General features: G+C 42.2%; 1 protein-coding gene across 9 annotated transcripts in view; it reads right to left on the bottom strand.

Moving 5' to 3' along the window:
• TNS3 (tensin 3) overlaps positions 1 to 24448 on the bottom strand; it is a 337654-nt gene that overhangs the window by 80542 nt on the left and 232664 nt on the right. For 8 of the 9 annotated variants that reach the window (XM_064290241.1, XM_064290242.1, XM_064290245.1 and 5 more), the window contains 3 exons: positions 17339 to 17511; positions 15785 to 15911; positions 15604 to 15687 (listed from right to left, as the gene is read on the bottom strand). The exons of the other annotated variant lie outside the window; for it this stretch is intronic. In XM_064290241.1, coding sequence (XP_064146311.1) covers positions 15604 to 15687; positions 15785 to 15911; positions 17339 to 17511 — 384 coding nt within the window. The remainder of the gene's footprint in view (positions 1 to 15603; positions 15688 to 15784; positions 15912 to 17338; positions 17512 to 24448) is intronic. 9 annotated transcript variants of the gene reach the window in all.

The following is a 24448-nucleotide window of genomic DNA, read 5'->3' as shown; positions in this document are numbered from 1 at the left end:
TTTCTCACTTGTTTTCATTTATTTTGAAAATATCATCAAGGCTAAGTATCAGACAAGAAACAACAGAATAATCTACAGCTGAAAGCTCATACTTTTCATTCTTTTGCCTACGTGAGAACAGAGGTTAAATGACCTCTTTATATAAACTGCAAAAATGGTTTTTGTTTTCAAAAAAAGCATTTCCCCCTGAGGCTTGCATCTGGAATTTCTGCAGCGAGATTTAAGGACGCTCTCCACAAATAACTGAGTTTCCTGAGATGCCACGTGGGCTGTCTCAGCAATCACCAACAGACACCATCCTGGGGACCGCTGTGTCCCTGCTGTACCTGAGGTAACCAGGTGTGCCCGGGTAGGTAAGGCCCGGTTCTCATCCTCATGAAGCTCACAGATGCTCCTCACATGGTCAGCCTTGGTCCTGACTATCCTCCACCATCTGTAGCTGCTCTGCCATCTCCCGGTATCTGGTCCCAACCCTTCATGTTATCATAGCCTCTTACCACAGCCTCCTGTGAGAATTAAATAGGAACCAAACTCACAAATATTAATTGTTTGAGTAAATATTTAAATATTGACCACGTTCCTGGAGTGGTGTTGTAACTTAAAAGACCAGTGCTCTGGGCACAAACCCACACCACAGAAGCAAGTTATCTGGCAAGAGAAGGTGACTCTGGTCTCCAGGGCACCACGGGCCCGGCGCCATAACTCATGCTTCATACCGTTGTCTATTGTTACAGCGCCTATCACTGATTCCCTCACTTAGGACACTGCTTCTTTGCTTTGCTGTTAATGTTCTACCAATGGTACTAACATCTGACATTTACCGAATGTAGGTTCTGGGCTAAGTGCCTCATTGATATATTCTCACTTTATCTTCCCCATAACCATTTGTGGTAGGAATTATTCATTCTATCTTACAGGACTGAAACCAGGACTCAGAGAGCTTGCAAGACCTACCTATGATCACACAGTTAGAAAGCGTTGGGGTCAAGAGACGCGGGCATCCAGCATTTGACTAGAGGCACACAGCTGCCAGTGGGTGGGAGTCATCACTGAGCCTCACTCTGCCAGGTCTATCCAGACCTCCCTCCATCAAGGGTGCTTAGGGCAGCAGGGTTGTGACGTGACAGCACGATTTTGCTATAGCAAGGCCTACTTACACATGGTAACATGACAAGAATCCAAATGCTGGGATTCCTAGAATTTTTCAAAATATTTTGATGTCAAAGTGCAAAAACATCTACTTAGTAACTTTAGCCTCCTTTCTTTATGACTGGTTAGCTAATAATTAAACAGGAAAAAAGGGGTATAGTTCCAATTATTTTATACTGTCAAGAAGAGATCAAAAAGAAAATGTTTTCCAAAGGAGAGCCAATTACAGGGTGACCGGTTGAAATAACTCTAGCCCCTGTCGCACTTGCATATATCTCAGCTTTCTTTCTGAATTAGCAACACTGGTATATATCTCAGCTTTCTCTGTGAATTTGCAACACTGGTATATATCTTAGCTTTCTTTCTGGATTTTCACCAAGCTTGAAGCTGAGTATTATTTTTGTAGTTAAAAGCTGTGAAACTCTAGGTCCAAAGAAAGTAAGCAGCTATAATGTGGGACACAGGTTCTGTGGTTAAATATGTTTACAAAATGCCTGGCTAAAGGAAATCTATCTGATAAATGTACAGACTGTAGGATTTCCAGGTCTTTAATAACTTTCATTGAGATGCTGCCAGAGGAGAAATGCTGTTTCTCAAATTTATGTGAATACAGAACTATGTTTCTTCCTTACAAAGTATAGTGCTGAAATTAATAAGTGCTGGGAGGTGTGAAATTAACACGTTATAAGCAGTAATTGTCCTGGTTCATGATAATGTCATATAATGAAGTAGAGAGAACAGGCATCAGTCATGGAATCCCAGGCCTTTGTTTGAATTTCAGCTCTGTAATCAGTGGTTCTAAGATCTTTTTTTGAGATATTGTAAGTGGTATATTTCAACTTTTGGCTTCCCCATGTTCATTGCCAGTACATAGAAATACAATTGATTTTTCTTTTTTTTTTTTTACATTTTTGTATGTCTACTTTATATCCTGCTACATTGCTGAATTCACTTATGTGTTCTAGTTTTCATGGTAGATCCCTCAAGATTTTCTACATAATCAGATCATCTGCAAACAGGGACTGTGTTATGCTTTCCCTTCCAATCTGTTATGTCTTTTATTTCCTTTTCTTGCCTTATTGAGCTGCTAGAAGTTCCAGCACTATGTTCAGTCAGAGCAATGGAGGTGTAGGTTTTTGGAGGACGATTTTTTTGAGGTTGAGGAAGTCCTCTGTGCTTATTTTGCTGAGAGTTTTTAATCATGAATGGGCATTAGATTTTATCAAATGCTTTCTTCCTGAGTTGATACAAACACATGGTTTTTCTTCTTTAGCCTGTTAATATGCTGGTTTACATTGATGGGCTTTCAAATGTTGAGCCAACCTTGCATCTGTCGATTAAATCCCCCTTAGTCATGCTGTATAATTCTTTTATATATTACTGAATTCTATTTGCTAACATTTTGTTAAGGATTTTGGTGTTTATCTCCATGAGGAATATTTGTCTATAGTTCTCTGTGGTTTGTCTTTGTCTAGTTTTTGTATCAGGGTAATACTAGCTTCAAAAAATTAATGGGATGTGCTCCCTCCTCTTCTATTTTCTGGAAGGAATTGTGTAGAATTGCTATTGCTTTAAGCAAGTGGCATGGTGGGCGCATCCCACCTTCATTGCTACCTGAGTGTAAGGCTCCGTATGAATTAAATTCCTCAAGTGTGGCAATGGATCCAGTCCTTACCTTCCCACTTCTCTATCTTTGTTGTCAGCCACTCATGCTACATGCTCCCTCTCAGCCCCAGCCACCCAGAGCTGAGTCAGAGCACACACATTAGAAGGACACCTTCTTTCAGACTGACAAATAGGCAGCCCGTGCTAGGTCTCACTGCCCCTGTGGGTTCATTAATTCACTGGAACAACCACAGAATTCAAAGAGAATAAACCATACTTACTATCCAAACAGGACACAAATGAAGAGATACATAGGGTGAGGTATGGGAGGGGTCACAGCACAAAGCTTCCACGTCTCAAAGATGGACTGCTATCCTCTCTCAGGCATGGTCACCAACCAGGAAGCTCCACCTGAGCCTGCATGTTCAGGGCTTGTATCAGCTGTACCATGTGACCATGACAGATTACATCACGTCTTGTGAGGCTTAGTTAGCACCAGCCCCCACATGGGCCTCTTGGTCTGGTCAGCCCCAATTCACTAGCCTCAGGTGTTGGTATAGCTAGAAAGAACCAAGAGCAAAGCCCAAATGGCTTGCTGCAAGGTGATGCCACACCTCACAGGTGTTAATTGTTCTTTAAGCATTTGGAGGAACCTCCCATTCAGTGAAACCAACTGAACCTGGAAATTCCTCTTTTGGGAGGTTTAAAATTATAAATTCAATTTCCTTAATAGTTATAGGGTACTCAAATTATCTATAGCATTACAGGCAGGGACAGATTATCCAATAGGCAAGGTAAGTGGAGTGCTTACCTTGCTTATCAGGTCTTCTGTAGTGAATAATTTCATTTTTTTCCCACCACATCAAAAACTCTGCTTCTAGGTATGGCTGGCATCTGTCTCTCTCAACCCACAGTACCTTCCTATAGAATCAAAGCCTCTTTACATATTTACAATCCCTGACAGGAGCATATGACCCAGTAAGTAAGGTAAGCATGGGCTTACTTGTGCTTACTTACTAATCTCTAGTGAACAATTTCACGTGAGCTTCATCACATCTTTGATCTGGTAAGCAAGGTAAGCAACGTGCTTACCTTGCCTATTGGATAATCTGACCCTAACTATAGGTGAGTTGTGTCAGCTTACATTTATCAAGGAATGTCAAATTTATGTGTGTAGAGCTCCTGTATTACTGCCTTATTATCCTTTTGATGTCTGCAGGGTCTGCAGTGAAAACTCCGGTTTCAAGTCCTGATATTGTAATTCGTGTCTTCTCTCTTTTTTGTCAGTCTTATTTGAGGTTTGTCCATTTTACTGATTTTTTCAAAGAAACAGCTGTTTGTTCTACTTATTTTCTCTATTGCTGTTTTGTTTTCAATTTCACTGATTTCTGCTCTTTATTATTTCCTTCCTTCTGCTTTCTGTGGATTTATTTTTCTCTTCTTTTCTATGTTCTTGAGGTGGGAGCTTAGATTACTCACTTGAGGCTTTTCCTTTTTTCTACTGTATGTATTTATGGCTATAAATTTTCCTCTCCACACTATTTTAGCTGTGTTTCACTAATTCTGATATGTTACATTTTCATTTTTATTCAGCTCAATATATTTATTTCCATTGATTGCCTTTTTGACCCATGGATTATTTTAGTTTCCAAGTGTTTGCAGATTTTCCCGTTACCTTTCTGTTATTATTCTGTTCTCTAGTTTGCTTGCATTGTGGTTGGAAAGCACACTCCCCATGGTTTCAATTTTTTGTAAATGACGTCTGTTTAGTGGCCCAGGAAGATGTGTTCTGCCTCAAATCCCAAGATGCCTAGCTATCTGCCTCTTTCTCCCTTTCAGAGTCTTTTTGTTTGTTTTATACATAATGTTCAGGGTTTTTAGCTGTAATTAATAGGAGAAATAGGGAGAAGTATGTCTATTGCTCCTTCCAGGAAGCAGAAGCCTCTGCCTCAATGGTATTTTAGGGCAAATAATTTCACTTATGTACATTACCTAGTTCTAAAAGTACATGACCAGACATTATTTTAGATGCCTAATGGATGCAATCTCTAAACTGCACAATTGTCATGCATGGTAGGTATTATTGTCTGTATTTTGTAAATGAGGAAACAGATGTTCATTGAGCTAACCTAAGTACACAGTCACAGAGTTATTGCATGATTGGGTCTGGATTTAAAAGCAGGACCTCTCAGACTTTTCATGAACTTTTACTACTTCATTATGTTGCATCCACATTAGACACTGAAGAGTGAAAATCAAGCCCAGTGTAATCTGACAAGGAACAAAAAAATGTCAATATAACAGAAAAATTACTGTACGGCTATGGAATAAGACCGACTGGTGTGGAATTCTGGTTTTGCCACTTACTAGCTATGTGGCTTAGGCAATTTATTTAACTCCTCTGTGTCAGTTTCCTCATCTTTAAAATGGGGATAAGTATAAGAGTTACCTTTATAACATGATAGAAAAGATTAATGGAAATACTTCCTGTGAAGTGTGTACAACAGTGTCTGGCACACAAATGTTTTCATACATGTGAGCTACCACTATTATTACTGAGACTACAGTGGAATTCAACGATTCAGCTTGACTTTGGAGAGTGGGCTTGATCTCCAGGCAAAGGCAGAAGGCTCATAGTGACCTGCTTGTAACTAAAGCATTACAGTGCTTTGAGTGTATACCTCTGTTTCTAATGGTCTTACCTGAAGCTAACCTTCTTTGCGGACAACTGAGAAAAAAATCTAAAATACTCATATTAATATTCCTAAGGTGTTCTTGAAGTTAAATAGATCAAAGTTACCATATCTCCTTTTTATTTAAGTAACAAAGCCTCTACTTCTCCATATGGATCCTCTGCACATGGAACGTACTTAGGCATGTTGGTGGGACTGGAATTCTAACACATGCTGGGTGTGTGGGGTCCTGCAGTTATACCTATGAGGGATGGTGCTCTTAACTGGCCTGGTGGTCTGAGACACAGAACATAGTGGTCCACATCTGCCCTACACAGCCTTGCAGCTGGAGAATCACACTGGCATATATTTGCTAGGTTACTGAGCACCCTAGGTTGAGCCTATCACCTTCACTCCAGTTTCCTAGGTCTCTGTCAAGTTTAGAAGAGGCTCAATATTCTCTTGATGCTCAACATAATAATTCTAAAGGCCTTTGTCATGAGTTCGAAAGTCTTCTCTGATATTTCCTTTCCTGTGTTTATCATCTACCATTCGCTGCTTATCATAGTATGTTTCTAATGAACGTGGTGTTGGTGTCATGGGGAGATGCCTGAATTCCAAATCAGAAGGGCTCAGTTCTAGTTCAAACCCAACAAATCCATTCAAGTTAAGAAGCAACATAGATTCAAGTGTGGTTAGCGCAAAGAGGAAGAATGGGGCTGGGTAGAGATGGAAAGGGATATCCTGTTTTTGCTTGCATCTAACTTATAAAAATATATAATACACGAATGGCTATATATGTGCGTGACGCCCTGGGTGGTTGAAATGGTTAAGTGCTCGATTACTAGCCAAAAGAGTGGTGGTTCAAATCCACCCAAAAGCACCTTGGAAAACAGGCCTGGCAATCTGCTTCCAATAGGTCACAGCCTTAAAAACCCCATGCAGCAGTTCTACTTTGCACACATGGGGTTGTCATGGTTCAGAATCAACTTGACTGCAATTAACAACAATAACCTATATATGTGAGTCTGTTAGAGTTGAATATATACACTTCGTCTTGTGTACTGCTCATATAATGCATAAATAAAAATGCAATGACACTGCATATAATTGTTCTCTAAATTTCAGTCATAATTGTTTAGAACTATGGCTAGCTTAATGGTTATACACTGTGTATAAAGTGCAAGTCCTGGGTGGTATAAATGGGCAACTAGAATGTTGGCGGTTTGAGTTCATTCAGAGATGCTTAGGAAAAGAGCCTGGTGATCTACTTCTAAAAAATCAGCCACTGTGGTGCAGCCAAGATGAAGGAATAGACAGACGCTTCTGGCGAGCCCTCTTTACAACAAAGACCTGAAAAAACAAGTGAAACGAGTATATTTATGACAAGCTAGGAGCCCTGAGCATCAAAGACAAGCTTAGAAAATGAACTGAAGAGGAGGGGGAGGAAAAGATGGTTCAAAAGCGGAAAGGAGTTACTGAACCTGAATTGCAAGGAGCCCTGAGGCACCATTCCCAGGAGCGATGGCGGCGGGCTGGTACTAGCGTTCAGCCACAGTTTCCTCAGCGAGAAGCAGCCAGCCACACAGCCTACTCAAACCTCCGGAACCAGAGAACAATGGCACTCTCGGCAAAAGCTTAGTACTTGCATACATTTTACCATGCCCCTCGCCCCCAAGCTGGCTTCAGCGGCTGAATTCCCTGGGCCTGAGATAGGCCCTATTGAGCACCCAGAGCCATTTTCCCGGCCTTGGAGAAGGAAAAAATTTGCAACCGGGGGAAAAGATAATTCGCCAGCTCCACTAACCGGGGGAGTTCTGGACAGAAGCGGCTCCTGTCCAGGCGTAAATGTCCATGGACTTTCAGTACATTTCCCCTCTGCATGGACCCGTGTGGGCCTACTTCAGGAAAACAGGCCCTTGTCGGCAGATTCCAACCGTTTCAGCTGTGTGGCAGACAGGTGGGTGTTTGATGTCTGACATTGTTTTGCCTATTCAACAGAGTCCTCACCTACCCACATCAGGGGCCTAAGGACTGGCAGCTCCACTCAGGTCACCCAGACACCTGTGACAGGGGTCCAAGGATAACTGGTAACTCCCCGTCCTTACAACCAAAAACATTGGGTGCCCACGGTCTGTTTGCAGAACCCACCCAGCTGTACGCTCTAGAGATCAGGGACACACTTTCCTCACAAAACGTGAGGGATGAGTCTCAGCCCCCTGCCTTGTTCAGAGTGTGACACCCTGCAGCAACCAGATACTGGTACCTACACCAATCACCCCTGCCCCTCTAAGACTGTAGGACAGAGCCTGTACCACACACTTGATGATAACCTCCCTGGACACCTGAGCTGAATTCATACAAGAAAAGTGAATGGACTCCTAGACTGATATACCTGATAACAGCTCTAATCATCTGGCGACAGGGTGTCAGAGCTCCAAAGGCAAAAATAATCAAGCTAGCTCACTCAAGCAACCCATTTGGGCATATCAAAACAAAAGAAGCAGCTACCACACAGTAAGCAAACATAAAATAAACTAATACAGTAACTTATGGATGGCTCAGAGACAAGAGTCAATATAAAGTCACATAAAGAAACAGACCATGATGGCCTCAACAAGCTCTCAAAACAAAGAATCAAGGGACCTTCTAGATGAAAGTGGATTCCTGGGATTACCAGAGGCAGAACACAAAAGATTAATATACAGGACCCTTAAAGACATCATGAAGGAAATGAGGCAATACGCAGAACAAGCCAAGGAACACACAGATAAAGCAAGTAAAGAAATTAAAAAGATTATTCAGGAACATAATGAAAAGTTTATATAATCTGGAAAAATCCATAGACGGGCAGCAATCAGAAATTTCGAAGATTAACAATAAAATTACAGAAGTAGACAACTCAACAGAAAGTCAAAGGAGCAGAATTCGGTAAGTACCAAAACCCGAAACCCAGTGCCACAGAGTTGACTCTGACTCATAGTGACCCTATACAGAGTAGAACTGCCCCATAGAGTTTCCAAGGAGTGCTTGGCAAATTTGAACTGCCAACCCTTTGGTTAGCAGCCATAACACTTAACCACTATGCCACCAGGGTTTCCTTGAGCAAGTAGAAGGAAGAATTTCTGAACTTAAAGATAAATTACTTGGCACTAATATATTTGAAGAAAAATGAGATAAAAGAATTTAATAAAATGAAGAAACCCTAAGAATCATGTGGGACTCTATCAAGAGAAAGAAACTACAAGTGACTAGAGTACCAGAACAGGGAAGGATAACAGAAAATATACAGAGAATTCAAGAATTGTTGGCAGAAAACTTCCCTTCTATCGTGAAAGATGAGAGGATATCTATCCAAGATGCTCATCAAACTCCACATAAGGTAGATGTTACAAGAAAGTCACCAAGACATATTATAATCAAACTTGCTAAAACCAAAGATAAAGAGAGAATTTTAAGAGAAACTAGGGATAAATGAAAAGTCACCTACAAAGGAGAGCCAATGAAAATAAGCTCGGACTACTCGGCAGAAACCATTCAGGCAAGGAGGCAATGGGATGACTTGTTTAAAAAATTGAAAGAAAAAAACTGCCAGCCAAGAATCATATATCTAGGAAAACTGTCTCTCAAATATGAAGCTGAAATTAGGACATTTCCAGATAAACAGAAATTTAGGGAATTTGTAAAAACCAAACCATAGTAGAGAGATAGTATTAGTTCCCTGGTTAGAAAATCAATAATATCAGGAATTAAGCCAAGACTAGAACACAGGGCAGAGCAACCAGAAGTCAAGCCAGACAGGGAAATCAAAAAAACAAAGCAACAGCAACATTAAAAAAAAAAAAAAAAAAAAAAAACAATGCTCAAACAGGGTAACAGTGATGTTATTATGTAAAAGAAGACAACATTAAAACAATAAAGAAGGACTAAGAAATGTAATAATACACCTTCCATATGGAGAGAAAGATACGGTGATACAAAGAAATAAAACTTAGGTTTAAATTTAGAAAAATAGTGGGTAAATAATAAGGTAACCACAAAGGAGACAAACTATCACTACACATCAAAATAAAATACAAGAAAAAAAAAAAAGACTCAGCAGAAACAAAATCAATAACAACGAATATGAGGAAAGGAAAATATATAAAGATAATCTACTCAGCACAAAATTAAGTGGGAAAAAGAAACTGTCAACAACAAAAAAAGACATCAAAATGATAGCACTAATTCATACCTATCCATAATTACTCTGAATATAAATGGACTAAATGCACCAATAAAGAGACAGAGAGTAGCAGAATGGATTAAAAAACACAATTCATCTATATGCTCCTACAAGAGACACACCTTAGACTTAGAGACACAAACAAACTTAAACTCAAAGGATGGAAAAAAAATATGTACACCAAACTACAAATCAAAAAAGAGCAGGAGTGGCAATTATCACTTTCTGACAAAATAGACTTCCAAGTTAAATCCATCATAAAGGATAAGGAAGGACACTACATAATGATTAAAGGGACAATATACCAAGAAGACATAACCATATTAAATATTTATGCACTAATGACAGGGCTGCAAGATACATGAAACAAACTCTGTTAGCATTGAAAAGTGAGATAGACAGCTCCACAATAATAATAAGAGACATCAACACACCACTTTCGGTGAAGGACAGGAAATCCAGAAAGAAGCTCAATTAAGACACGGAAGATCTAAATGCCACAATCAACAACATGACCTCATAGACATATACAGAACACTCCACCCAACACAGCAACCAAGTACACTTTCTTTTCTAGTGCACATGGAACATTCCCCTAGAACAGACCACACATTAGGTCATAAAGCAAGCCTTAGCAGAACCCAAAACATTGAAATATTACAAAGCATCTTCTCTGACCATGAGGCCATAAAAGTAGAAATCAATAACAGGAAAAGAAATCGAACACCTGGAAACTGAACAATGCCCTGCTCAAAAAGACTGATTATAGAAGACACTAAGGATGAAATAAAGAAATTCATAGAATCCAATGAGAATGAAAACACTTTCTATCAGAACCTTTGTGACACAGCGAAAGCAGTGCTCAGGGGTCAATTTATATCAGTAAGTACACACATACAAAAAGAAGAAGGGGCCAAATCAAAGAATTATCCCTACAACTTGAATAAATAGAAAGAGAGCAACAACAAAAAAGCCTTCAGGTACCAGAAGAAAACAAATAATAAAAATCAGAGCACAACTAAACGAAATAGAAAAAAGAAAAATAATCCACAGAATTACCAAGAACAAAAGCTGGTTCTTTGAAAAAAATCAACTGAATTGATAAACCACTGGCCAAAATGACAAAAGATAACAGGAGAGGAAGCAAATAACCCTAATAAGAAACAAGATGGGTGATATTACAACAGACGCAACTGAAATTTAAAGCATCATATCAGAATACATAGAAAAACTGTACTCTAACAAATCTGAAAAACAAGAAGAAAGGGATGAATTCCTAGAAACACACTACCTACATAAACTAACACAAACAGAACAACTAAATAGGCTCATAAAAAAGGAAGAGATTGAAAAATTAATGAAAAAACTCCCAACAAAAAAAAAGCTCTGGCCTAGATGGCTTCACTGCAGAGTTCTACCAAACTTTCAGAGAAGAGTTAACACCACTACTTCTAAAAGTATTTCAGAGCATAGAAAAGGACTGAATACTCCAAAACTCATTCCATGAAGCTAGCATATCCCTGATACCAAAACCAGGTAGACACCACACACACAAAAAAATTATGGACCTATATCCCTCATGAACTTAGATGCAAAAATTCTCAACAAAATTTTAGCCAATAAAATTCAACAACATATCAAAAAAATAATTCACCATGACCAAGTGGGATTCATACCAGGTATGCAGGGATGGTTCATCATTAGAAAACAATTAATGTAATCCATCACATAAATAAAACAAAAGACAAGAATCACATGATTTTATCCATTGATGCAGAAAAAGGCATTGGCAAATGTTCAACACCCCATTCACAATAAAAACTCTCAGCAAAATAGGAATAGAAGGAAAATTCCTCAACATAATCAAGGGCCTTTATACAAAGCCAATAGCCAACATCATCCTAAATGGAGACAGCCTGAAAGCATTCCCCTTGAGATGGGAATCAGACAAGGATGCCCTTTCTCACCACTCTTATTCAACATTGTGCTGCAGGTCCTAGCTAGAGCAATTAGGCTAGATAAAGAAATAAAGGGCATCCAGATCGGCAAGGAAGAAGTAAAATTATCTCTATTTGCAGATGACATGATCTTATATACAGAAAACCCTAAGGAATCCTCAAGAAAACTACAGAAACTAATAGAAAGTTCAGCAGAGTATCAGGATACAAGACTAAACAGACAAAAATCAGCTCAATTCCTCTATACTAACAAAAAAAAACATCAAAGAGGAAATCACCAAACCAATACCATTTATAATAGCCCCCAGGAGGATAAAAATGCTTAGGAACAAATCTTAGCAGAGATGTAAAAGACTTATACAAGGAAAACTGTAAGACACTTCTGCAGGACACCAAAAGAGACCTACATAAGTGGAAAAACATACCTTGCTCAAGGACAGGAAGACTCAACATTATAAAAATGTCTATTCTACCAAAAGTGACCTATATATTTAACGCAATTCCGATCCAAATTTCAACGACATTCTTTAACGAGATGGAAAAAACAAATCACCAACTTCATATGGAAGGGAAAGAGGCCCCAGATAAGTAAAGCATTACTGAAAAAGAACAAAGTGGGAGGCCTCACTCTACCTGATTTTGGAACCTATTATATCACCACAGTAGTCCAAACAGCCTGATACTGGTACAACAGCAGATACATAGACCAATGGAACAAAATTGAGAATCCAGACTTAAATCAATCCACATATGAGCAGCTGATATTTGACAAAGGCCCCAAAACAGTTAAATGGGGAAAAGACAGTATTTTTAACAAATGGTGACGGCATAACTGCATATCCATTTGCAAAAAAATGAAACAAGACATATACCTCACTCCATGCACAAAAACAAACTCAAAATGGATCAAAGGCCTAAATATAAAATCTAAAACGATAAAGATCATGGAAGAAAAAATAGGGACAACGTAAGGAGCCCTAATACATGGCATAAACAGTACACAAAACATTACTAACAATGCAGAAGAGAAACTAGATAACTGGGAGCTCCTAAAAATCAAACACCTATGCTCATCCAAAGACTTCACCAAAAGAGTAAAAAGTTTACCTACAGACTGGGAAAAAGTTTTAGCTATGACATTTCCGATCAGTGCCTGATCTCTTAAATCTACATGATACTGCAAAAACTCAACTACAAAAAGACAAATAACTCAGTTAAAAAATGGGCAAAAGATATGAACAGACACTTCACTGAAGAGGACATTCAGGTAGCTAACAGATACATGAGGAAATGCTCACAATCATTAGCCATTACAGAAATGCAAATCAAAACTACAATGAGATTTCACCTCACTCCAACAAGGCTGGCATTAATCCAAAAAACACAAAATAATAAATGTTGGAGAGGCTGTGAAGAGATTGTAACACCTATACACTGCTGGTGGGAATGTAAAACTTTACAACCACTTTGGAAATCGATTTGGTGCTTCCTTAAAAAGCTAGAACTAGAACTACCATAAGATTCAGCAATCCCACTCCCTGGAATATAACCTAGGGAAATAAGAGTCTTTACACGAACAGATATATGCACACCCATGTTCACTGCAGCACTGTTTACAATAGCAAAAAGATGGAAGCATCCAAGGTGCCCATCAATGGATGAATGTATGAACAAATTATGGTATATTCACACAATAGAACACTGCACTTTGATGATGAACCCGTGAAACATTTCATAACATGGAGGAATCTGGAAGGAATTATGCTGAGTGAAATTAGTCAGTTGCAAAAGGACAAATATTGTATAAGACTACTATTATAATTGTTTTTACTATTATAAGAACTCAGAAAATAGTTTAAACAGAGAAGAAAATATTCTTTGATGGTTATGGAGGGGGGAGGGAGGGAGGGTGGGAAAGGGGTATTTACTAATTCCATAGTAGATAAGAAAGGGAAAGACAACATGCAGTACAGGAGAGGTCAGCACAACTGGACTAAACCAGAAACAAAAGCTTTCTGAATAAAGTGAATGCTTCAAAGGCCAGTGTAGCAGGGGCAGGGGTTTGGGGATCATGGTTTCAGGGGACATCTAAGTCAACTGGCATAATAAAATCTATTAAGAAAACATTCTGCATCCCACTTTGGAGAGCAGCGTCTGGGGTCTTAAATGCTAAGAAGTGGCCAACTAAGATGCATCAATTGGTCTCAACTCACCTGGATCAAGGGATAATGAAGAACACCAAGGACACAAGGTAATTTCAAGCCCAAGAGACAGAAAGGGCCACATAAACCAGAGACTACATCAGCCTGAGACCGGAAGAACTAGATGGTGCCCGGCTATAACCAATGACTGCCCTGACAGGGAACACAACGGAGAACCCCTGAGGGAGCAGTGGGATGCAGACGCCAAATTCTCATAAAAAGACCAGACTTAATGGTCTGACGGAGACTAGAAGGACCCTGGTGGTCATGGTCCCCAGACCTTCTTTTGGCCCAGGACAGGAACCATTCCCAAAGCCAGCTCTTCAGACAGGGGTTAGATTGGACAACGGGTGGGAGAGGGATGCTGGTGAGGAGTGAGCTTCTTGGGTCAGGTGGACACTTGAGACTATTTTGGCATTTCCTCCCTGGAGGGGAGATGAGAGGGTAGAGGGGGTTAGAAGCTATTGAAATGGACACGAGAAGAGAGAGTAGAGGGAGGGAGCAGACTGTCTCATTAGGGGGAGAGCAATTGGGTGTATGTAGCAAGGTGTATATAAGTTTTTGTGTGAGAGACTGACTTGACTTGTAAACTTTCACTTAAAGCACAATAAAAATTGAAAAAAAAAATCAGCCACTGCAAACCCAATAGAGCACAGTTCCACTCAGACACGTGGGGTCCCCATGAATCAGAACTGAATCCATGGCAACTGGATATTTGATGTACAAGAAGAAGCATTTATGGTCTTAAAACCATAAGAGAAATTTTAGGAGAAAAATGGCCCTTCTACTAATTAATACATAGATGGTTTTCTTTGGAGACAAAAGGAAAACGTAGATAGCGGCCATTATTACAACGTCTCATTGGTAAGAGGCAGCATTTACAAAAGTCTTACTGTAAAACTCCCATTCCCGAGAAATGTGTCTAATAATGATTAACAGAGAACCCTCCATTCTCTTCACCAGGGTAGAAAAGCAGAAGTATAAAGAATACAAAATTATGGTGAAGCGTGGTTTAGAACGTAGATAGGGCTTTAGGTTGCATCTTCTTTCCATCTGCCCAATCTCAACCCTGTTCTAGAACCTCAAGACAAGGAGTAAAGGACCTTCAATAGGAAGATGTGCTTAGTCATCACCCTGGTCATTCTGCCCCACTGCAACTTTCCCCTGCACTGGCTGTACAAGGGCAGACCCAATGACTTTGCAGATGGACCAGTGCAGTGTACTGAACACGGTCCTAAGTGAAACAACATGGAAACTGCCTGTGACAGCATGGCCACTGTGGGAAGTGACCAGGGGCTCTGACAAGGCCTGGGTGAGGAGGCAACCATGGGAAAGGTGTGGGGTTGTTCTGGCAGGATGACGCTGCTGGGACCCGCTCTCTCTGGATGAGGGTGGGTAGGGTACTCTAGTTTATTCCTTTCAACTCCAGATTGGCCACAGTGCCACTAGGAGTTAGAAGCACTAATGCTAAGCTGTCAACAAGCACCATTGACCCTTCCTGTTAACACATGCCTCCATAGGCATATGGAAAGTGTCTAACAGAAATGATCCCCACCAGGATTGCAGGCAGAGAGTCAATGGTGTGCTGCTAAACCCCCACTTGGTTTCATAAAAGCATTCCTACACCTCTCCCTGCATGACCCATCCTCACCAAGGCTTAGAGAGCTGATGCAAATCGAAATACTTCTGCTTAAGGGGACACATTTGTAAAGATGGTGGCTATGCAGAGTAGTAACCAGAACCAAGGAAGCTGACGTTTCTGACAACATGTCAGAAGTGGGTGAATATCTTACCATGTGCTCCTTTGTACAGACTGGCTGGGTTACTCATCTTAGGCTCCAAGGGTTGGAACTGAGGATAGTGGGGAGGGGTCTTCACTGGAAAAGAAAGCATAACAAGGACCTGTTGTAATGCTCCTCCTTAAAGGTGGAATATCACTGAGTCAGTGTCTAGCTTGTTCTACTTTTTTCTTACCATACGGTGTTTCTGGTGACACAGGAAATGCTGGTGTTGAAGAGGCTGATTCACCGCCATTTTTGGTTGGAGAGAAGATCCTGCCATCGATCACATCAATGTCTGAAGGGTAACTGGTGATCACTGTCTGAAATTGGCACAAGGGAGAAAATACAAGCATGGAGGAACAGGGGGATGCCACCTCCAAGCAGCTGTGGGTTTCTCTAGGCTGGCCCCAAGCTCTTGTCTGAGAGTGGTGATGACGAGGCCAAGTTCCAGATCCACAACCCCAGAAACCAGGCTTTCCTTCAAGCCATGGAAAATTGGGACAAAAATTTTAATGTTCAATAGTTAATGTTGTTGTTAGTTGATGCTGAGTTGATTTCTACTCATGGCAACCTCATGTGTTACAGAGTAGAATTGCTCCATAGGGTTTTCTTGGCTGTAATCTTTACATAAGCAGATCACCAGGCCTTTGATTCCGCGCTACCACTGGGTGGGTTCCAACCACCAACGCTTAGGTTGGTAGTTGAGGGCAAGCCATTTTTGCTACTTCAGGACAGGGTCGCTATGAGCTGGAATTGACTCGACAGCAATGGGTATGGATTTTTGGTTTGGTAGGGACCTTATTGTTCAACAGTAAGGAATGTATAAATATTCCTTTAATAAAATTTTAGATAGCTAATAAGTGAAGTTTATAGAGAGTTTGTAACAGTAGGAGGAAATGGCCATTGTAGCATGAAGTGAAAAAAGCAGGATAAGGAATTTTTAACTATGGTATATGCACAGACATGTAAAAATATGCACTTAACTAAAAACAGGCATAGAAAAAGGATTGGAAGGAAATATTCCAAAACATTAACACTGTTTGTGTGTATGTGTGTGAAAACTGTGAGTAACTCTTTTTTCATCTATTCTGTGAGTTCCAATTTTTTCAACCTGAGAATAAATAAAATCTATATTAGTAATCATTTTGCAGTACCCAACTTGTCTATGAAAAGCTTCAGCTACCCAGAAGAGCACACCCTTCCTCTGTTGATCTTACCCAAGAGTAACAAACATACTCTGACATGTACTTTTCCTGCATCCCTCCCTGGGCTTCATGAAGGCCTTGGATGAAGGACTCGGGACCCAACGTGATGACCTCAGAGGAAGTCTCTGTTTGCCCATGCTCTTCTGTCGCTTCACTTAGCTCTGATCAAGGCCGAGCTTTCGCTTGCATTATCTCCAACATCACAACCATTTACGTGATTTGTATTAGCATCCCCATTCTATAGATAAAAACAGAGGCTCGTGTGACCTGAGTGAGTTGGCCTCTACGCCACAACAATTTTTGGGGTGAGCCAGGATTCATACCTAGACCCATCAACAAATCTTCTAACCACATTATGTGATTTTCAAAGCAGAAATTTATGTGTGTGATGGGGAGGAGAGGCAGGACAGGAACCAGGGTGATGGTGGGGTATGTTAAGCTCCCAAACTCAGCATTATCACATTCACCCTGAGGTCCGGGACATCAACATGGCTGGAATCTGGGAAGTGGCTAAGTCAGCCTCTCGGGGCCCTGCTATCTACCTCTTTGGTATCCGCTGAATCGAGGAAGGATGCCATACTTGGATCTTGGTCCACACCAGTGGTCTTTCCCCAGCTGCATTTGGAGAAGGATGGCTGCCCGCCAACATCATTATCGTACTGCCCAAGGCTCAGCTTCCGGTGTCTTCCACCCAGGGGGTCGTCAACTATGGGGCCTGTCAGGAGAAAGGACACACCTGGCTTCAGCTGACTGTGAAAACTCACAATTAAAATCCAGGGTTGAAACTTCTAAAAGGCCCTTCATATATCATTACTTGTGTTACTGGGAGACAGATGGGCTAGTGCACACAAACGTGCACCTCCAGCAGGTACAGCAGCATGGACGGGGGAGGCGACAGAGCAGCAGCCCCTAGATACACACTCCTGTAGCCAGGCTTGACCTTCCAGAATGGCTTCTGAGGGACGGGACTGTATCTCCCAGCCCTGAGGAAGGTCATGTGGGAATGTGACCATGTTGCCACTGAATGCTAGGGAGCGCCTCCATGTCCCCAGCTCTGGGAGTGAGCTCCTGTGCTCTGAGGCCTAATCTGGTGTGTCTCCATGACTACACATTCCATGGCAGCTCCATGCAGAGCACAGTGACACTCCTTCAGCACTGTTAGATTCACAGCAATGAGAAACCCTGGCGGTGAGGGGGGAACACCTTCATCTAAGTGCCAAGACTATATACTCACCTATGCCGATTCCTTGTTTTTGAGGGGCTTGGAGATGGGGAGCAGGGCTGGGATTTGTAGTTTTTAACCCCTTTCAGGAGATTCTCCTAGCTCCAGGCTACCATGTGTTACAAGGCCCCAGTATGGATTTCTGGTGGCCCATGCCTACACTCTATACAGGAGGAAGCCACAGTGTGTACCGGTGAGAATATCTGCTCAGAACCACCCAGCAGGGAACAGAGCTAGCTACGATCCAAACCCAGGTCTCTGAGGCTCAAGTTCTCTCCCAGATCATGCCATGTCCACCAGCTCCCAGCTGCACACTCAGGGGGCTAGGATAGGGCTGGAAGCGAGAGAGGAGAGCGGCAGCATTGCATGGCATCCCAAAGTGGGATTCACAGTCCCATGCCCAGCGCTCAGCAGCTGAGTGACAGCCTTAAGTCTCTGCCTCCTTGTGTGTGAAATGAGCATAATACATGCTTTTCTCTGCCCAGACCCTGGGGTAGGGATTAAATGAAAATCACACATCTGACAGTCCTACTAACCATGACGCTCACCTTTCCTCCACCACAGGATGAACGCTGCAGACAGAGAGGGGCCCCGGTCCTACCCCAGCAACTAACACAGCCCTGCCACTCATGTATGTGCAGCCATCAATGAAGAAGTTTGGAGACGGGCATTGTTCTCCCAAAAAGACATGTTCAAGTCCTAACCCCTGGTACCTGGGAATGTAACCTGGTTTGGAAACAGGGTCTTCGCAGAAGCAATCAGTCAGGTGTGCCCTAATCCAGTGTGACCAGTGTCCTTATAAAAGAAAAAGGACACAGATAGACAGACACAGGGGAGATGGCCATGTGAAGATGGAGGCAGAGGTTAGAGCAATGCTGCTGCAACCCAAGAAATGCCAGGGGCCACCAGAGGCTGGAAGGGATTAGCAGAGATTTTTCCTCGGGAGCCATCAGAGAGCACGGCCCTGCTGATGCCCTAAATTCTGACTTCCAGCCTCCAGAACTGTGAGAGGGTGAATTTCTGTTGTTTGAAACCACCTGGTTTGTGGTACTTTGTCATGGCAGTCCTAGGAGAGATAAAGGTATAGGGTGGTGTGGGGCCACAAAGGAAGACTGGGGTCCCTGATGACTTGGGGCAGAGGTCACAGGCAATGTTGTGTCAGCTCAGCAGTCAAGGTGCCACAATCACAACAGAGGGTTTCAGGAAGATAAGTAGGGGAAGGAAGCTCATGCAGGCATTAGTGACGGGAAGGAGGAGAGGTGTCTACGGGACAGGTGGGCTGTAGTGAGGATGAGACAGGCTCAGGGGCGTGACAGCAAGAGAAATAATTTCACCTTCAAGAAATCCATCTGTAATTGTGAACTGGAGGGCTTAGCTGCTCTTTAAATGACATCAGCAATCCATTCCAGCCTGGAAATTTAGAGGCCGTGCAGCTTCTCAGCCTTCTCAGAGATATGATTTGGGAAGAGGAAAGTATATTCCTCCTGTTCACCTGGCAAGCTAATAAATGGTGATTTATCTTGAAAAGAAGAGTGACATCAGAACAAGGCGCTGTGTTGCATGAACCTGGCTGGCAGTGACGTCTGAGCGCAAACAGCCTGCAGAAAATCCTTGCTGTCCTAAAATTGTCTGACCTGGATGGTCAAACAAGGAAAACCAATCAGAAATCTCATTTACAGTGTCCCCTGGATGCCAGAACTTGAACCCGGTTAATGCTACCTTTGACCACAGGCCCCCTGGCCAGAGGCGTGGGCTCTCAGAGTCCAGTACAAGAGGCGGCTGGGGTCGGGTCAGGCTTGGGCCAGACTGCCGTGTAGATTCTGCCTCTGTGCTCACAAGAGCTGTGCCCTGACCATCGTCTTATATGTGAAATGAGGGCAATGCCTCACAGGGTCATGTGGTGATTAAATGAGGTAAGAGAGCAAATGTCAGTGCAGCAAATATTAAAATGTTTAAAAGCAGACCAACAACCCAAAATGAAATATTTATGTAGTAATTAAAATACTCGTTTTATGAAGCTTAAAATCAGCAAATATGCTAAAATATTAAATGAAAAAAAGCAAGCACAAAAATATGTATGTGGCATGACTTATTTTGACTTAAAACATAAGGAAATGAACCGAAATGTTAGTACAGATTCTCCCTGGTTCTTTTAGGTACTGTTAATATTTTTGTAAATGCCTACATTTTCTGAAATTTTCTCTAATAACACGTAATTGTTAGGTGCCGTTGAGTCAGTTCCGACTCATAGCCACCACATGTACAACAGAACGAAACATTGCCCAGCCCTGCGCCATCCTCACAATCGTTATTATGCTTCAGGCCATTGTTGTAGCCATTGTCTCAAGCCATCTCATTGAGGGTCTTCCTCTTTTTCGCTGACCCTCTACTTTACCAAGCATAATGTCCTTCTCCAAGGACTGATGCCTCCTGATAACATGTCCAAAGTATGTGAAACGTGCTGCTTCCATGGGTGTTGACTGTGGATCCACATAAAATGAAATCCTTAACAACTTCAATCTTTTCTCCATTTATCACGATGCTGCTTATTGGTCCGGTTGTGACGATTTTTGATTTCTTTATGTTGAGGTGTAATCCATATTGAAGACTGTGCTCTTTGATCTTCATTAGTAAGTGCTTCAAGTCCTCTTCCCTTTCAGCAAGCAAGGTTGTGTCATCTGCATATCGCAGGTTGTTAATGAGTCTTCCTCCAATTCCGATGCCCGATTCTTCTGCATACAGACCAGCTTCTTGGATTATTTGATCAGCATACAGATTGAATAGATATGGCGAAAGGATACAACACTGATGCATACCTTTCCATGCAGTATTTCCTTGTTCTGCTCGAACGACTGCCTCTTGGTCTATATACAGGTTTCTCGTGAGCACAATTAAGCATTCTGGAATTCTCATCCTTTGCAATGTTACACAGAATTTGTTATGATCCACACAGCTGAATGCTTTTGCATAGTCAATAAAACAAAGATAAACATCTGTCTAGTATTCTCTGATTTCAGCCAGGACCCATCTGACATCAGTAATGATATTCCTCATTCCAAGTCTTCTGAATCTGGCTTCAATTTCTGGCAGTTCCCTGTGTCGATGTACTGCTGCAGCCACTTTGGAATGATCTTCAGCAGAATTTAACTTGCGTGTGATATCAATGATATTGTTCAATAATTTCCACATTCATTTGGATCACCTTTCTTTGGAATAGGCATAAATACGGATCTCTTCCAGTGGGCTGCCCAGGTAGCTGTCTTCCAAAATTTCTTGGCATAGACAAGTGAGCACTTCCAGCACTGTATCCACCTGTTGAAATGTCTCAATCGATATTCTGTCAATTCTTGGAGCCTTGTTTTTCACCAATGCCTTCAGTGCAGCTTGGACCTCTTCCTTCAGTACCATCAGTCCCTGATCATATGTTGCCTCCTGAAATGGTTGAACATCAACCAGCTCTTTTTAGTATAGTGACTCTGCCTATTCCTTTCATCTTATTTTGACGCTTCCTGCGTCATTTAATATTTTCCCCATAGAATCCTTCGATACTGCAGCTGGATGCTTGAATTTTTTTTTCAGTTCCTTCAGCTTGAGAAATGCCACTCTAATAACATGTAAACCAAAAAACCAAACCTGTTGCTGTCGAGATGATTGAACTCACAGCGACCCTATAGGACAGAGTAGAACTGCGCCATAGGGCTTCCAAGAAGCGGCTGGTGGATTCGAGCTGCTGACCTTTTGATTAGCAGCCTGAGCTAACATGTGAGACTTTTAAAATTAGAAAAAACAACATACAGATTATCTTTGTATAAGCTGAGAAGGTCTAGGAATAGGCCATGTTCCTGCTCTCCCACTGCAGCTTTTAAAGGGATTTCAATTTTCCCTTTGTTTTTCAATAATGATGACCCAGGATTCCAAACAGCGCTGCTTTGAGGCTGAGGGTTAGATTTCTCCTCTTTAGTTCTTTGTCTCTCTCTCTCTTTCATACACACATATATACTCCTCTGTGCTCTAGGATAACCCCGCAGCTGCGCAAGCTGTTGGCCACGCTCATACTTACCATAGGCACTGTGTTAGAATATACTTTTTGTGTTCTCAATACCATAGAGGAAGCTCATGCTTTCATATCGCAACCCACTGACCTGTTTCTCCAGGACCTCATTTCTGTGTAAAAACAAGCCCTCACTACCCTTTGGGAGATGCTTAACAGAAAGCCCTGGCACTCTGCTTTCCTGCGATAAGGGGGAACCACAGCTGCTCTATTTAAGGGGAGTTTCTTTATGGCTTATTTCCCATGAGCTGGGGAGAGGCAGGGGAAGCCAGAGGGAACCCTTCTTTTCACTGGGGGCTCCTCCACCTCCCCTGAAAGCTGCCTGGCCTACCTGTGCGAGGCTCGCTGACAGCCCCCAGCCCCTTCATAGTGTTCTGCATTGCCCTCCCTGACCCATCCAATGGCTACAGTCTGACCCAACTTCAGGAAACCTGAGGTTGGTTCCCACCTAGTGCCCAGGACTGCAGGGAGCCCCGGGCTGGGACTTGGGGTACACAGGCCCTGTTGCCTCACAGAACCACTGTCAGGGGCCACCCATGGGTGAAACCAGGGTAGAGGAGCAGACCCTCCCACAGGCAGGAACACCTCAGGCTTGCCTCTATTGTGACTTCAATGCCCAGGTATTTGATACCAATACATTATTGGTTTTTTGACTTCGGGTCAAGGGTCATCTTCACACCAAAGCAACTCTAAGGACTTGGAGTGCCATTGTCTCAGAGGGGTAGGGAACAAAGCATTTCTGCCTCATTCCTGCCACCCAGAGGCCCGTGAGCAGCTGTGGTCACTGCAAGGATGCTGTCCTCGGCACTCCATTTGCATTCTAGGTGCCACTGGAATCTATGTTTAACTCTTTTGGGAAGTTCTGTGTAAATTGTAAGCAGCTTACCTGTGCACGTCCCTGCCGGAGGGGCCCACAGCTTCCTTTCTGAGGGCAAACACTGAGCAGCTGCCTCTCCCTGGCAGGTGGGACCGGCAACAGCCTTAACCAAAAACCAAGCCCACTGCCATAGGTTCACACTCATAGTGACCCTGTAGGACAGAGTAGAACTGCCTCATTGGGTTTCCAAGGTTGTGAATCTTTATGGAAGCAGATAGCCATATCTTTTCTCCCGCACAGTGGCTGGCTGGTGGGTTCAAACTGCCTACTTTTGGGTTAGCAGCCGAGCACTTAACCATTGTACCACCAGGGCTCCTTGGGATCAGCCTTACCTGGCTCAAACGGCTTCAGAGGGCCCTGACCCTGACTCATCTGAGAACTCAATGCTTCTTTGCTAGGTGGATGAGTTTTAAAAGGGTAGGGAAGCAAGGGAATGAACACTTGAATCCTGGGCCACCCCAAAAGATACCACGGCCCATTAGTAAAACAAACACACTCCCTACTCAAACCCTGTCTCTCCAAAAAAAAAAGCCGCTTATTAATAGGTTTAGTTTTTTTTTTTTCTTTTGGTACTACTTTCTTTTCTGATTGATTACAAAGTCAGTGTAAAAAGTTTGGAAAATACACAAAAGTAGAAAGAAGAAAATAAAGCTCATGTCAAATCTTCGTACCCAGAGAGAAGCAGGTGTCCTGTATTCCAACACACGTGTGTAGTTTTAAACTTTTATGCATTTTTAAGTATCTATATTTTCAAATTGCTTTTCCCACACTTAGTCCTAAATCATGATCATTTCCAACAGGTTTAATATAAAGGCTTGTATTCATAAATTACTTTTTAACCAGTCTAGTTTGCCATTGAGTCACCTCAGATTCATGGCAACCCCATGTGTGTCAGAGAACTGTTCTCCATAGCATTTTCAATGGCTGATTTTTTCAGAAGTAGATCTCTAGGCCTTCCTTCCACCTTTCAGTTAGCAGCTGAGCGCATTACCCACTTCTATCCTCCGAGGACTCCAAATTACTTTTTATATACTTAATATGAAATCATGAGCACTTGAACTAAACAGTAAGCCCCATCTCTTCTTTTCACCCTGGTCTTGATCTGCCACAGTCTCTTGCATCTCTGTATCCACTGGCCCTCTCCCAAGCCATCTGTGCTACCACTGGTCACCTCACACTGCCACACCACATGACCCACACTTTTCCCAGTGGGATGGCCATGGTGCTGCCAGCACTGGCCCCTCGTGTCTTTGTCTGCTCCCTGTAACTGTTCCCTCTCACCTGTGGCACAGGGAGGTGTGAGGTGCAGAAGGCCTATCAGATTAGCATCTCCATACAAGTGTCAAACAGAAATGTGAAGGCCACCCAGAACTGAGCCACAGCTACAGCTAAGAAGGAACTGCCAGTGAATTCGACTGGGCAATTTGAATCATGAAATGCTTAATGAGTGGAATAATGATATATTTAAAATCTATTTTCCAAATAGCATTAAAACATCCATT

Source organism: Loxodonta africana, chromosome 8, assembly GCF_030014295.1.
Source record: "Loxodonta africana isolate mLoxAfr1 chromosome 8, mLoxAfr1.hap2, whole genome shotgun sequence".
Taxonomy (NCBI): domain Eukaryota; kingdom Metazoa; phylum Chordata; class Mammalia; order Proboscidea; family Elephantidae; genus Loxodonta; species Loxodonta africana.
Note: the sequence above shows the minus strand (reverse complement) of the source record. Positions and strands in the feature narration are given on the sequence as shown.